General features: G+C 40.7%; 1 protein-coding gene across 5 annotated transcripts in view; it reads right to left on the bottom strand.

Moving 5' to 3' along the window:
- Window positions 1-13,626, bottom strand: part of LOC110987970 (solute carrier family 22 member 15-like) — an 18,934-nt gene extending 5,308 nt beyond the window's left edge. For 2 of the 5 annotated variants that reach the window (XM_022251153.2, XM_022251160.2), the window contains exons 1-10: window positions 13,531-13,626; window positions 10,173-10,470; window positions 8,576-8,781; window positions 7,459-7,588; window positions 5,673-5,764; window positions 4,611-4,835; window positions 2,878-3,012; window positions 1,929-2,014; window positions 1,260-1,374; window positions 274-346 (exon numbers count right to left, since the gene is read on the bottom strand). In XM_022251153.2, the coding sequence (XP_022106845.2) occupies window positions 274-346; window positions 1,260-1,374; window positions 1,929-2,014; window positions 2,878-3,012; window positions 4,611-4,835; window positions 5,673-5,764; window positions 7,459-7,588; window positions 8,576-8,781; window positions 10,173-10,415 (1,305 nt within the window). In that variant the 5' untranslated portion in view covers window positions 10,416-10,470; window positions 13,531-13,626. The other 3 variants (XM_022251154.2, XM_022251155.2, XM_022251161.2) reach the window with 3 other exon arrangements.

Raw genomic sequence — 13,626 nt, 5'->3', positions numbered from 1 at the left:
CGGTTTCAAAATAACGCTGGATTATCACCACTTTTGAGAGTGAAAAATGCCGGTCATGCCCAGCAGCCTGGTCTTTTGTTCGGAGTACGGTCTTTTGTTACAGGGCCTTGTTTCCTTTGTCCGAGTTCGGAGACCCCGGCCACACATATAAACCATACGGCTCCGATCCCGGAGTCCCCGGCTGGAAGTGGTTAATGATAGGCCTATACTGTATGCACTGAGGGCGTCACATATGGGCTACATGTATGTATGTTTTGTCTAACATCTACTCACATATGGTGGTAAGGTAGGCGCAATGACTCCCCCAAGTCGGGCCGACATGGAACACACACCCAAACCTGTGTTTCTATTACAAAGCAAGTTTGTCCAAAGAATCACGGAAAGATGGTATTTAAGCAAGATTTTCAAAAGTGAAATTACAAGTGTTGTAATTGTCAATGTTTCTTCCAAATACTATACAAGTTAGGTGTGTCTGAACCTGCCAAACATGGACATTGGATGGTAAATGCATAAAGATATGATTAAACACAAACTGGATGACTTCATGCATATCAAAGTTGCGCAAAGAATAGAATAGAAAAGAAAAGAATGAAGTTTCAGGACAAAAGTACATAAGAGTAACTGGCAATGTGCGTTTTCTCCAACTTCGTTCACATCTCATCAGTTCAGTATTTTTCAGTGACATTGGGACATGAAAAGTACCCTACAGCATGACTGAAAATTATTTATTAAAAAAGGTGGCATGCACAAGGCAATCAAACTGTGTGTTTGAGCTTTACATCAGTTTTGGCAAGTTTTTCTATGGATCTTTGTCAAATAGTGCAGATGGTGAGCCGTTCTACCACAAATATCAACAGCTTCAAGTTGTGCCTTACTTCTTATGTTTGAGACTAACTCTGCTTCTGATCAAACAGTAATCAAGCAGGACAGCTTTACAAAAATATATAAAGTGAATGAAGTAAAGTTCAAATTTGTCAAGGGTGGATGGGGGAGGTAAAAGGGACCACGCCCCCTCTTCCTGAAATGCTTACAAAAGCCCTCAAATGTAGCCAGAAAGGCAACAAAATGTTAAATTACAAACATTTACAAATTTCTGTTTCCCCCCAACTTTTTATGCCCACCTTGAAAAATCAGTTTTGGATCTACCCAAGGCACCTGTGTATTGTACACACTTGCCGAGGTGTCTTTTTTAAACAGGTAGAATGTGTGCTTAAATGTGGTCCTGCCACTGCGTGTTTTATACATGTTTTAGTTCCTACCTGAGAACTGTTGGCAATAGCTCTGAAGAGTAGAGATAAACCGAGTTGAAGGCCACAGAGATTCCCATTTTGCCAGTCAGTGCAAGGTATGTCTGCGTGCTAGACATCTCACTGCCTGTCAACAGAATGTAAAGGGATAGAAATATATCTTTTAGTACGATCCTTCAAAAAAACCTCTGTGTTCCAAATAAACTCATTCTCCATTTTTGTTTTACAATGTAAAAAGGTATGTTGGTACCTTTTTGGTAGTTATGCTAATGCCAGTTTCCACATTCACAAGCAAACCTGTGATGACACTTTAGGGAGAAAGCCTCCATGTTCCATTGATGTTTTGACATTTTGCAGTTCTAAACTTTCTCTACTTTAGTGATTTAATGTTGTTTGAGTACAGGGGAATAAGCCAGTGAATGATGTTTTCTCACTAATGTTTTTAATGAGCAAATCTTAGGTTGTAATTTTATGACAGTAAACCCTACAAACTGACCAGCGTCTTCCCTAATTGACATCAGAGCAACAATGCCCCCGTAGTCTGGAAGAGCACAGACAATTTTACAATTTTTAAAAGAGTGCTCTTTTCAAATGTTTGTTCATTCAACCCCAAAATGATGTCAGAAGGACTTATGATAGTCAACAAACAGAAGGTATTTGTTGCTCAAGAAAAAAATTTACCTTCTGATTTCTGTAAGGTCATGACTCCAAGGCAGGCAAGACCTGCGATGAACAAGGAGCTGGCCATGGTAGGCCGGCGACCTATCCTAAAATACAAAAGCCACAAAACCACAAAATCATTACCCCCAATCAATTGAGACTGCAGAGCCCACAAGAAAAAAAATTGGAACAACAGAACACAAATATTAAAATGACTTGAGGGCAGATGGTCAAATATGTAGCTCCTCAAAAGTGCTAACAATTCAACAGACTAGTTCTGTCAACTTTCAATACCAAGTACTGTTTGTTCATTAGATTTAAAGTAAACAATTTCTAATTTACAATTAGCATTTTAGAAATGTTACAAACTGCTTGTCTGAGTGGCGAGGAAGAGTTCTTCACATATCAAAAACCGGATGGTTGTTTCTAGAGGAAAAAAGTTCACAACACCACCCCCCCCCATAGACCCCCATCGACACAAGACCTGGAAACGCTACTGACATTATGACATGGAGACTAAGTGTCTAGACCTGTTGCAGGCAGTGTGGAGGTTTATCTGCTCTCCAAAATCTTACCCTTTTATTGCTTTAAACTGAGTCCTACAATGCAATGCAAGCTATTCCTTTTTCTTTTTGTGATTTCTGGCTCTGGAGGATTTTGTATGGGAAAAAGGTTCAAACTTCACACTAGGTCTGCAGTCCATCTCATGAATACAAATGTACACTGTCAATGCAAGGAACCTGACAAAGATTTGCGGCGGTCAATAAACTCGCCACAAATGTTAAGTCCATGTGCTAGTACAACAGCAAAAGCATACCAGGACCATGAACCAGTCAAATATCCACTGCCTTTCCAAATATGGCAGAAGAGCCTTAAGTCTTTTTAACATAGCAAGCCACAACCAATCCTGAACAGCTGTGTAGGTGGACAAAACTGTTCCATTCTACAAGTCCCCCAACATTCCACTTACCGATTCAAGGCGTAGGTGCTGAGTAAAGTGGCGGGTATTTCAACGATCCCAGACAGTGCAAAGTTGACGTACATGTTCCCACCCAAGCTGCTAGCACCAAAGGTTAGACCGTAATACGCCAAACAACAACTAAACCTGAGATGAGGCCAACAAAATACCAATGAAACGTTGATTAGTTTCTAGCAATTAGCATGCATTTACCTTTATATACACAACACTGCATAGGTGCAACATGCACACAGTGTAGCGCAAAATGATGCAATCATTCATGTTCAGCTAATGGGGGGGGACTTTTTACATAGGAGGGTTAAAATTAACTAGCAATTACCTTTTCTTAGAGTCACTTTTCATACAACATTATATTCATCCATGTATGAAACTATCCTTTTAGGTTAAGTGAACTGAAAATTTCAAAATTTGAAAAACAACTTTCTGTGATTCTCCAGACAAATCAGGTCACTGTTCCACTGATGCCAATCAAGGAAGACATCATTCAGTTTAGAGGTTTTCATGTTCTAATTGCTTGTGAAGCCAAGTTTCCAGCAGTTTAAAACATTGTTTTTGAATGCTTTCACAGTCTTGCTCATTTGCTCATATGGAAATCAGTGTTGTAGTACTCGGTACTCGTACTCGTACTTGTACTCGGACGTCCAATTACTTGTACTTGAACTACAGTTCTTTTACTCGGGCTACAAAATACTTGGAACTCGACATCCAAAAATTGTACTCGAGCATCAAAGTAACAGTACTCAATAAAAAAATCCTTTAAGTTAACTTACCACGGCCGTTAAAATAAGGTACAAATACATATCGACCCCAATGACCCGATATTCGATACGGTTCTGACAAAAGAAGGCCGAACGTGGGACCATTAACGTATACGACCCATTCGGTGTCTGTGCGTGTACTTAACCAATCACGTACGCGAATTATATTGTGGTACTCTAGAATGGTCCTGCAATTTACTTGGGCATTGGTAGTCTGGTTCCTGGACCCGAAAATTTTAACTACGAACCCAGCATACAGAAAATCTTAGGCATGTGAATAATTGAGTCTGGAAAATAGACTTCGCTGCGCCGTGCACGTTGTGTCAACTGCTGCAACGCACGTGTAGTGACCGTGACATTGCTAGCCAGATCACTTGTTCTTGTAGCCATGTCATCTGCATTCGGTGTTTCTTTTACACAGTGGCAGGTTTTAGAGTCTCTAAATTAACATAAAACTACTTTTGAATTACAAGTACTTGTACTTGTACTCATAATTAGAAGTACTTGTACTCATACTCGGAAGTGCAAGTACTTGTACTCAGAAACCAGTACTTGTACTCGGCTGGCAAAGTATTCGACATGTCTTTGTACTCGGCAGTCAAAGTACTCGGCAGTACTTGGTACTCGGAAAAAAGTACTCGACTACAACACTGATGGAAATATGCATTAGCATGAAAGGCAAAAAGGCATCAAATAGCTCTTTTTCAAATAGCAAAACAATAAAATTGAAAATAAAGTTAATAAAAACATGAAGGTGCATCTTTAAGCACTGTAATGAAACTGTACCAAATAGGCCCTTTAGAGAAGTTCTGATGGTGCCAGAAAACAATGACAATCTTAAGTTTTTACAAAAGGTGGACAATCTTGAAGGGACAAATGTGCCAACCCCACCAATGCCAAATGGCAGTGCCCTAAAAAAATGAAATTGGAGAACAGTACATCTGTTGACTTGAAAGTCTTTCTTACCATGTGATCATCAGTATTATCATCCTTCGCCTGAGCATGGGAGTGCGGAACAGGTCCAACACCCCCACCGAGCTCTTGCCTTTTGTCTCTTCCCTCTTGTCGGTCAGGGTGATGGTGGTTGGACAGGGCCACACCCCATTCCTCCGGCCAAAATTGACCAACTGGTCCTCTGCCTCCGTGATGCGGCCCTGGGAGGCCAGCCAGCGGGCTGATTCCGGTACCAGTCTAGAGAAAAACCACCAAAAAAAGGGGAAAAAAGCAAAAACAAGTAAGTTAAAGGTTCAAACTTTAAGTGAATGCAATAGTGAGGTGGTTTTAACGACTCAAAGCATTTGCAGTGAAATTCACTGTAGTGTTCTCAACTTTTCAAACTTCACAACACAAAAGTTTGATCTGGCATCAAAGGAAATGTGTATTTTAATTACCGATTTTGCCCTTACCCAACATATATTCACAACCACTGTTTACTCAGTGCTTGTCCAAGAGCTTGCAAACAAATCCGCAAGCTTACTCAGGTGGGACTTGAACCTACAACCTCTTGCTTACTAGTGTCTTAACCACTGGACCACCCAGCTTGCCAGGGTCGGATGGCTAAGCAAAACCCACAATTAAAATTAACATCTCCCAGATGCAAAAGTGCATCTTGAAAATAGTATTTGCATTATTATCTGCTGTTCCGATAGCTGCATGGGATTTTTAACACTAGTGAATTATTGTACTAATGTTGTACTAACAGCCACCCATAGTTTTAGCAGCCGCTTGTAGGAAAGACATGACCATGATGTCAAAAGAGCAGACCCTATAATGTTGCTTAATGTGCACATTGGTTTAATCAAAGTCATCCCCTGAACAGTTATTCTTGCACTGTGTTTGTTATGTATGCCCCAAGGATTTGAGCCAATATTTCATGTCACATGATCTGCAATTTCATCAATCTGCATCAGATGCCCTGAATTTAACCGGACATTGGATAAAACTATCTGATGCACATCCCTGTCTACGCACACTTTCTAATCAAGCCTACAATCAATTACATGAGATGTCGGCATTGCAAGTTCTTACAGTGGTACAATGACGATGGAGGCCATTAGGAAGCAATTCAATAAGGTCAGATGTCTCCAGTCCCGAATGTAGTAAGCCATCACTGCAAGCGACTTTACAGAAAAGAACACACACGATATTAAACAGGTGTAAACAAATCATGGCCGAATACACTACCGATATCAGCTAAGTATGGAAACTTGTCTGGTTTAACCATTTACCTTGACCTCCCACACCATCATAAGTACTGACCAGACAGGTATGCACTCTGAAATCAGACCAATATGACTGTTTTCTTGGTGACCAGACAATAGCAAGTATGCTCCATTTCTTGCAATCAATTTCACAGGTTGAATGTCAAAGTTGTGTGGCCAATAGTAAGATTTACGGAGAAAGTCACATCATTAAAAATAAAAACCCTGTGGAAACCGGATGACTGGCCACCATGTGACTGGTTAACATGTAACAAATTTGAGAATATCAAGTGGCCAATTATAGACAGAGCAGAGCAAGGCACTTGTATAAACAGCACTGGTGATGAAATGATCCAGTGAACCAGTCAAATACAAAACGTTGCTGTTGTTCGTAAGGTCAGGGTTTAAAAAAAGTACATGTATTAACCACACATCAGGCAGATCAGAACTCAAATACACAATTAATCCCCAGTGTAGCATCATGGAAGGACACAGAAGTTTGAACTACATGTGTAACATCTACCCAATTACCGCTTTCTGGCATGCCTGGTATGCCCTTGCTACACACCACCTGTTTCACAATCATAAGCCCCCTTTGTGCCCTATGATAATCACTGCAATATTTTGCGGTAATCTGCATCCTTAAAACATTGTGTACTGCTGTATAGGAAATTGAATTTTCATGCCATCGTTGGTGCTCGGTATGATTTGACAACAACATCAAATTTAATGCTTGTGCAGTTGCTTGTATTAGGCTGTGTACCCGAAGTGTTCATGTGCAGTCATTGCCCTTGTCAAATGCTTTCTTCTGGAGTTGTTTTGGGAATAAATAGCCAGTTGTTTATAAGATGTTATGTTTTAATTGAATCATTTTTATTACAGAATTTATTAAAAAAAGGTATTTTATAAGATCTCGTGATCACTCCTTGTGATGAAACAGCGCAGTTTGTTTGTTATGAACTTAACTGCCCTGTGGTGGACATGCTGTTGGCCAGTTTTAGCCAAATTCATACAAAGACTTTAGAAACTGATGTTTTGGAGTGACAAAATAAAATTGCAAACATTGCATGGATAATGGAAAGTGCATCAAAATCTTAAAACCATTATTCACAACGGCAAAAGTAAATCTAATCTTAGATTTTTTTTTGTTTTTCCTGGTCACTGCAATAAGTTGTAGTTAATTGCAAAGAAAGCACCACAAATATTGCTATGATATTACTGGCCCCACTTGTCCGGCTAAGCTGCAGGAAGTTACCAGGCATTTTGGGAATGTTTACTATTGTTCATCTGACCAGGCAGCAATGATCATCGAGCACTTTGATGTGCCAGAGTTGTAACTCTTTCTGTGTCCTTCCTCTATGGTAACATGGTCAAACTTCTTACATGTACATCTATGAACCGCTTCCAATTCTGATGGTTTCTGAGGGTTTTTATATAATCCAGTAATTCTATATAACTGTAAATAAACTCACAGTCCACATCATTTCTTAACCTTAAATGTTTAGTCTAATGACTTTTTGTTCAACCTGTATAATTTTTTCAAATAAAGCACAGGTGAACAAACATCTATGAATCCGAACAACGCATGTGTTTTTATAGCAATATCAGCTTACCACAATAGCCACTGAACAGCTACAGTTGAAGATGCTGTTCAGGAGAGCTGATTTCTTGGGTAGAAGTCCCTCCAGCATCAGCACGTAACCGGCTAGACCGGCCCCTCCATAGAGGAAACCTCCCAAAAACCTACAAAGACAATACACATACACACACAAGGCAGCCATGTGAGGAGAGGAGGTTCATTCAACTAACTGAACTTGAAGGAAAGCCATTTGTATAAGGTTTGGCATGAAATGTACAACATCATCTTCTCCATGGGTACGCTCCGAGGAGATACTGTGGAGTTGTCATTTGGTACATGTATGGGGGCTGGTCATAAGGCTGAGTAAGGGTACCACACAGGCTTAGCCTATACACTGACTACCCACACTGGGAACAGCATGTAGGTCTGGGTATCAGAACCTGGTATCCTGAGTGCCCAACTGACAAGTGTCAGGAATTGCTTCCAAATTATGGAAGCACATAACCAAATACTCATAAAATTGCAATAAAAAAGGAAGGTTTCAATGGGATTGAGTTTTTTGAGGGGGGGAGATTTTAAAATAAAAACAGGGCTTCCGGTGACGCTAAAACAGAGATAGAGTTTGTGTTCAAAGGTTGCTCTTGAGCATTTAGAGGAAAAGATTGAATTGGAAATTTGAAACTAGAGTAATTTTCCTTTCTTTTACTACTATTGGGTTGAGTGTCTTTGATGTATGTCCTGGGTACCCATGCTTACATCTGCGACCAATTTGTTTTTTTGAATATTGTTTGAGACAGTTCAGAGCAATGGATTCAAGTCCTGAATAGTGGATTCAAGTCCTGAATAGTTGTGCTGGTGTAAGTAAGCAGCCACAAGTACTTCAATAGGGTAACAAGTTCTCAGACAAGCCAGAAATGCACACCCAGTCACCCACACAGCAAATGAAAAACAAATGGCTAGGTTCTCTGTGCAACTGTCACAGAAGCTGCGTCTCTTCATATTAAAAACGAAACCTCTGCATTCTTCATGAATTTTCCATGCAAAATATGAACAATCCATACTGGTTGGCCACTCTGCTGACTAAGGACTTTTATCACAAGGTATACCCACAAACTTACTAATCTCATCCCATGCACAAAATAGACACTTACCTTGTTAAGGCATACTGGTATATATTCTGAGTAAAAGCCGAAATAAACTGGACCACCACGAGGGCCAGTATCCCCCCGACAAAGGTCCTGCGCCGTCCAAACTTGTCCGAAGCCCGGCCCACGGCAACAACCCCAATCAGGTAGCCAAACATGAGCAATGACTGGGCATAGCCTGCATTTGCCTTACGCTCACACACGAGGTCCCACTGCAGGAGAGATAGAATACCGATGCAGGTGTCACACTCCCAACTTTGCCAACTGTCCCAACTTTTGTCCAGCGGCCAACTTGGAGTTTGACCGACATCACTGCATTTCATTACCTCCCACCCCTCCTTATTTCTTCAGCCAGTTCACTATTTTCCTCACTCTAACAATCTGTCCTTCCCTTTCTCTTTTTTAATACTGTTATGTACATATGTACACACACAGTCTCTATACATGTGGTAGATTATGTAATGGCACCGCACAAGATTGCGTTTGTGACCTGTGATTGAACCAGGCAAAGGTGAATGACCTCACTGTAGTCCAGAATATTCTTCTTGTACATTCTAAAAGTTTCTTGTCAGCTGATGTAATTTCTAGTTGTTTAGTGCATGTTCTGAAAGTTTCTTGTAAGATTAAATGTAATTTAGTAATGCTAAAAAGTTTATTTTAAGAAACTTACGGAATGAAAAGAACTTTGTAGAAACCAAGAAATTTCTAGAAGAGTTGTAGACTATAAAAGACGAGTTCTGACAGATGAGAGAGACACACACCAAGAGAGATTTTGGAAGGTAATTCTACTGTACGCAGGCTGTGAGAAGTTGTTGACTTATTGACTTCTCCACCATTCCAACCTGTGGTGGCGAGTTGTCTGTGGAGCAACACTTGTAAGAAAAGTTCCTCAAGACCAAGTGAAGTGCAGAGCTGAATTTTATTCCGGAAGAGAGTTTGTGAACTGAATCCAGTTCCAGTTTGTGGGATCATCAAGTTCCTGTATTTGCTACAATCATCACACCCTTTGCCGTTTCGTCTCGAGCCCGGTCGTTCTTATTGGGCGTGGTCTTCATCCCCGTTGCAGCTTATGTTTTTGAACCGTCAAGGACTGAACTGTTTTTCACCATCTGTGGAGTCCAGCATTATTCACTATAGTGCCTGCCAAGCTCTCGCCCATAAGAACATCTTGTTTAAATAAGATCTTTTCTTGGTTCTGTAACCTTATCATTGTAAACTAGTTCCAATCCGTATTTTTTGGTTAGCCTTTTTTGACAAACTAAGTGAATTATTCTAATTTTTAATCATTTATTTTTTCCTTATATCAGTGTAATCTTGTTTGACTTTTTTGTTGCATCGCAAAAAATTCCCGATTCAGAATAATTAAATAGTTTGGACTTTTCTGGATTGTAACAATATATTGGGACTCTCTTCAACAATATTTACAGGATGGCTGAAGACTGAATTTTTTCCACAATACTCCCAGTCACTTTGGTATGGCATTCTATAAATTGTAGAAACAGCAAGCTCAAAGAGCCTGCTCTGTGCAAAGTAAGGTGCTCAGATCAGAGAAGTAAGCATGAGCTGCATGTACTTATTGCATGCCGCTAGGCCCAAGCCTTACCTCAGAAACAATAGACGTGAAATTTTTGCTGTAAAGGTACTCCTTGCAGGGCGGCTGAAGTTTGCAGGGGTCACTGCCTGGCCGCCCCTTGCAGATGAAGGCAGGTTCCTTCCCGACGAATGCCAGCAAGACAATGAATGGTGTCTGGAAGAACTGCATCAGGAAGAGCAGTGTGAAGTGGATCCGCTGGACGAATCCAAATCCTCCCACCTTCTCTAGAGCAGCGTCAAAGTCCAGCTTCATGCTGACAGACCTGATGACAACCCCGACTGCAGTGATTTACGTGTGTCTCATCAAGCTGCTGAGAAAAATATTCAGAGGAGGAAATATCAGTGTCAGTGGAACAAGACAATGACAAACGTAATTTATTACTGTTAGCCTGCACTTTGAAAATAAATGTTCTCACATTTGCAGTAATTTTCACCCTCAATCAGCCATCCTCTCAGTTTACAACATGTTTAATTAAACATACATATGCAAGTCTCTTGACCACTTGTGAACAGTGTTATTTTGCATGAAAGCTGTTAACTTTCAATGAGGGAATGACACAGTGGCCAACTCTTGATAAGGCCACATGAAAAAAATAACTAGTTTAACATCAGCGCCTGCCTCAAAAAATCTTGCCGCATGGTTTTTTTTCTTTAAAAGTTGTCTTTTCCAATGTCCTTAGCCATCCCTTGTAGTTTCTACAATGCCCACACAGGCCTCGTGCACGCACAACATGCAGTCTGAGTACATACACACAGTGTCATATGCACTTCTGTGCATGAGTCTGAGGTGAACATAGCACTTTCCTTTCATAGTTGCGGCAGTCCAGATCAGCATGCATACCAAAGTATTGAAAAAAAATCCTCCTCCCTCCTCGTTTTTTGCAAATACAACTGATGCTAAACAATTTTTTTAAATTACCTAAACAGCCAAATGTCACAAAATACTGATTCACAATGAGTCACTTGAATAGTGTGTACATGTACATGTTAATGACAAATATTTTTGACAACCTTATATTAACACTGCTAAGTGCACTCACAGAGCAATATTTGCAAGTTCAAGCTTAACACTAGTGCTGTCTAAGTTGATTTTTGAAAAGATATTTTTAATCCACTAATTTTCACAATACGTGCCTGGTTTGAAAAACAAAAGGTTAATAAATTATGACTCATTGGCTTTTTAAATGTTTTGTTCTTAATCGGTCAGACTCCGCCTACCATAAACAAACTCTCATCATTTTCATCAATCTTTTGTATCTAACTTAATTTTCCTGCATTACTCCTTACGCTATGTGTTATTAAAAGCAACAATCGCATTATCTGCGCGATCGTTGGTTTAAATGGCGCACAATTACCTGTACTTTTATAATACGAATTCAATAAAGTAACAATCAATTAGAATTTGAAGTAAAGGTCTATTGGCAGGGTGTAATGGACACTGATTTTAGTGTGCAAGATTGCAGACGTGACTAAACTTCAGGCAAATGCGAAAGCAAAGCCACTTTGACATCGTTAAAGATTTGCAGCAAAATTTTCCTCAAGTTGAAATGCATTCACTTTTTGCAAATTCACAGAGTAAATATTTCATCCGACATCACAAATTTGCATTAGTGTCTACTTCTGCACAAAGTATGAACCGGCCTACAGCTTGAGACAGATGAGCACATGCCATAGCACTGAAATAAGGTGTCTTCAGTGCCTGCTGCACACACTGCAATCCCATGAGGATGAGGCCAGATATACGGTATCTTTTTTCCACTTCATAGAAATACTCATCAGATGATCAGCGTTGACAGAACCTTCCCTTGCTGAATCCCACCCTCCACAAGCTTGGAAGTATTGAGAGTTCCTGGCCGACTCTCTCAAGTGATTCAGGAAGGTCCCTGTTAGGTAGTGCTTCCTCCTCCAATAGCTGAGGGCATGAAATTCCCTGCCCAGATGAGAAGCATAAACCTCAGCAACATCAACACCCAGGTCAAAATAATGAGTACTTATATCCATGAAAACCAGAGATAAAAAACTTGCAAGTTGGGCAACAGAGTATGCACTACCGACTGGTGCTTGAGTAAACAAGCTCTTAGTATGCCTTCTGTATGAACATATCATTGGCCACGTAAGATCTATAGGGATCATGCCATAGCACCTTTGACTGGTTGTTCCCAGCATGTTCATCCTTCCTCTTGCCACTTTAACTCCACCGCAATTGTCCCCTCGCGAACTGCCCTCTGCCAGGCTCCTCTCTTGGCAGTATATTCCTCCATATTCTTCTATTACACGGTGATATACATGTACATGTACGTCGTCCAGCACCTGGTCTTGGAAACAAAGCAGTGGTCCTCCTCAAGATGGAATGCCAGTGCTGACTTCACTGAAGGGGATTGGATTTGGAAGTCGATCCCATGCCATCCTACAGACATGACCAAACTGTCTAAGACAGTGTTCTGTGAGAATGGTGTGCATGCATACTTGCACTTTGAGTGTGTTGCAGTACTTCCATATTTGACACTCAATCTGACCATTTAACACCTAGAACCTCCTTAGGTTGTGAGCTAGAAGCTGTTAGGCCTGGTGATCTGCACTGCATAGGCAGACCAGGTCTCAAACCCATATTACAGTGTACACAGAACACATGCTTTGTAGACTGCGATCTTTGTCTTCAGCCTAAACTGCCTGCTGTTCCACACACACCTCCTGAACTGACACAGTTCACAGCTCTGCCAATGCGTCTGTTGAGATCTGCCTCCAAGCTAGACGTATGTTAGACGCACGACCCAAGGTAACAGAACTCATCCATCACTCACAGTTTCTTCCCATTGGTGTTGTATAGTACAATTCGTTAACCACAATTATAAGTCAATACTGCAATAGCATAGCGCTCGTCGACAGGTGGTACACATGCATTTCAACCAATATGGTGTCGTGATTTGCCAAATGAACGCACATATCAAGTTGAAGAATGTGCGTGTGAGTGCGGTGCCATTGCAATTATGACGTCTTATTGGATAAGTCTACTGACAACATTGTGCAATCTCGGATGCTGCGCATTGCCGTCCTGTTGTGTGTTACCAACTTTTGCATGCATGTCTCAGTAGTGTTTTTAAGTTAATCCAGTTCTACACTGAAAAGCATGCTATTCAATAATTGTTTTAAATATTAATTCATTCATTATTTGCATGTCACGTGCATGTCTAAATTCATTGTTCACAGTAGGCCCTATATTGCAATGAGCATTGTTGTTTTGGCCGAAATAATAATAATAATAATATGGCCACATGTAAGCTTACCTCCTACCCCCAGAACTGTGGGGTCCGACGTCCGCCCCGTTGGGAGCCGGGTGGACGTCGGACCCCAGTTCTGGGGGTACTTACCAACCACAAAGTAACGTACGTAAGTACCCACTGCAGCTGTAGCTAACTGGCTTGTCAGTTTCAATGAGTCCAAGTACCCACGTAGTAGGAAATATG

The sequence above is a fragment of the Acanthaster planci genome, linkage group LG14 (genome assembly GCF_054643075.1).
Source record: "Acanthaster planci isolate LZ-2023a linkage group LG14, COTS_SCS, whole genome shotgun sequence".
Taxonomy (NCBI): Eukaryota; Metazoa; Echinodermata; class Asteroidea; order Valvatida; family Acanthasteridae; genus Acanthaster; species Acanthaster planci.
Note: the sequence above shows the minus strand (reverse complement) of the source record. Positions and strands in the feature narration are given on the sequence as shown.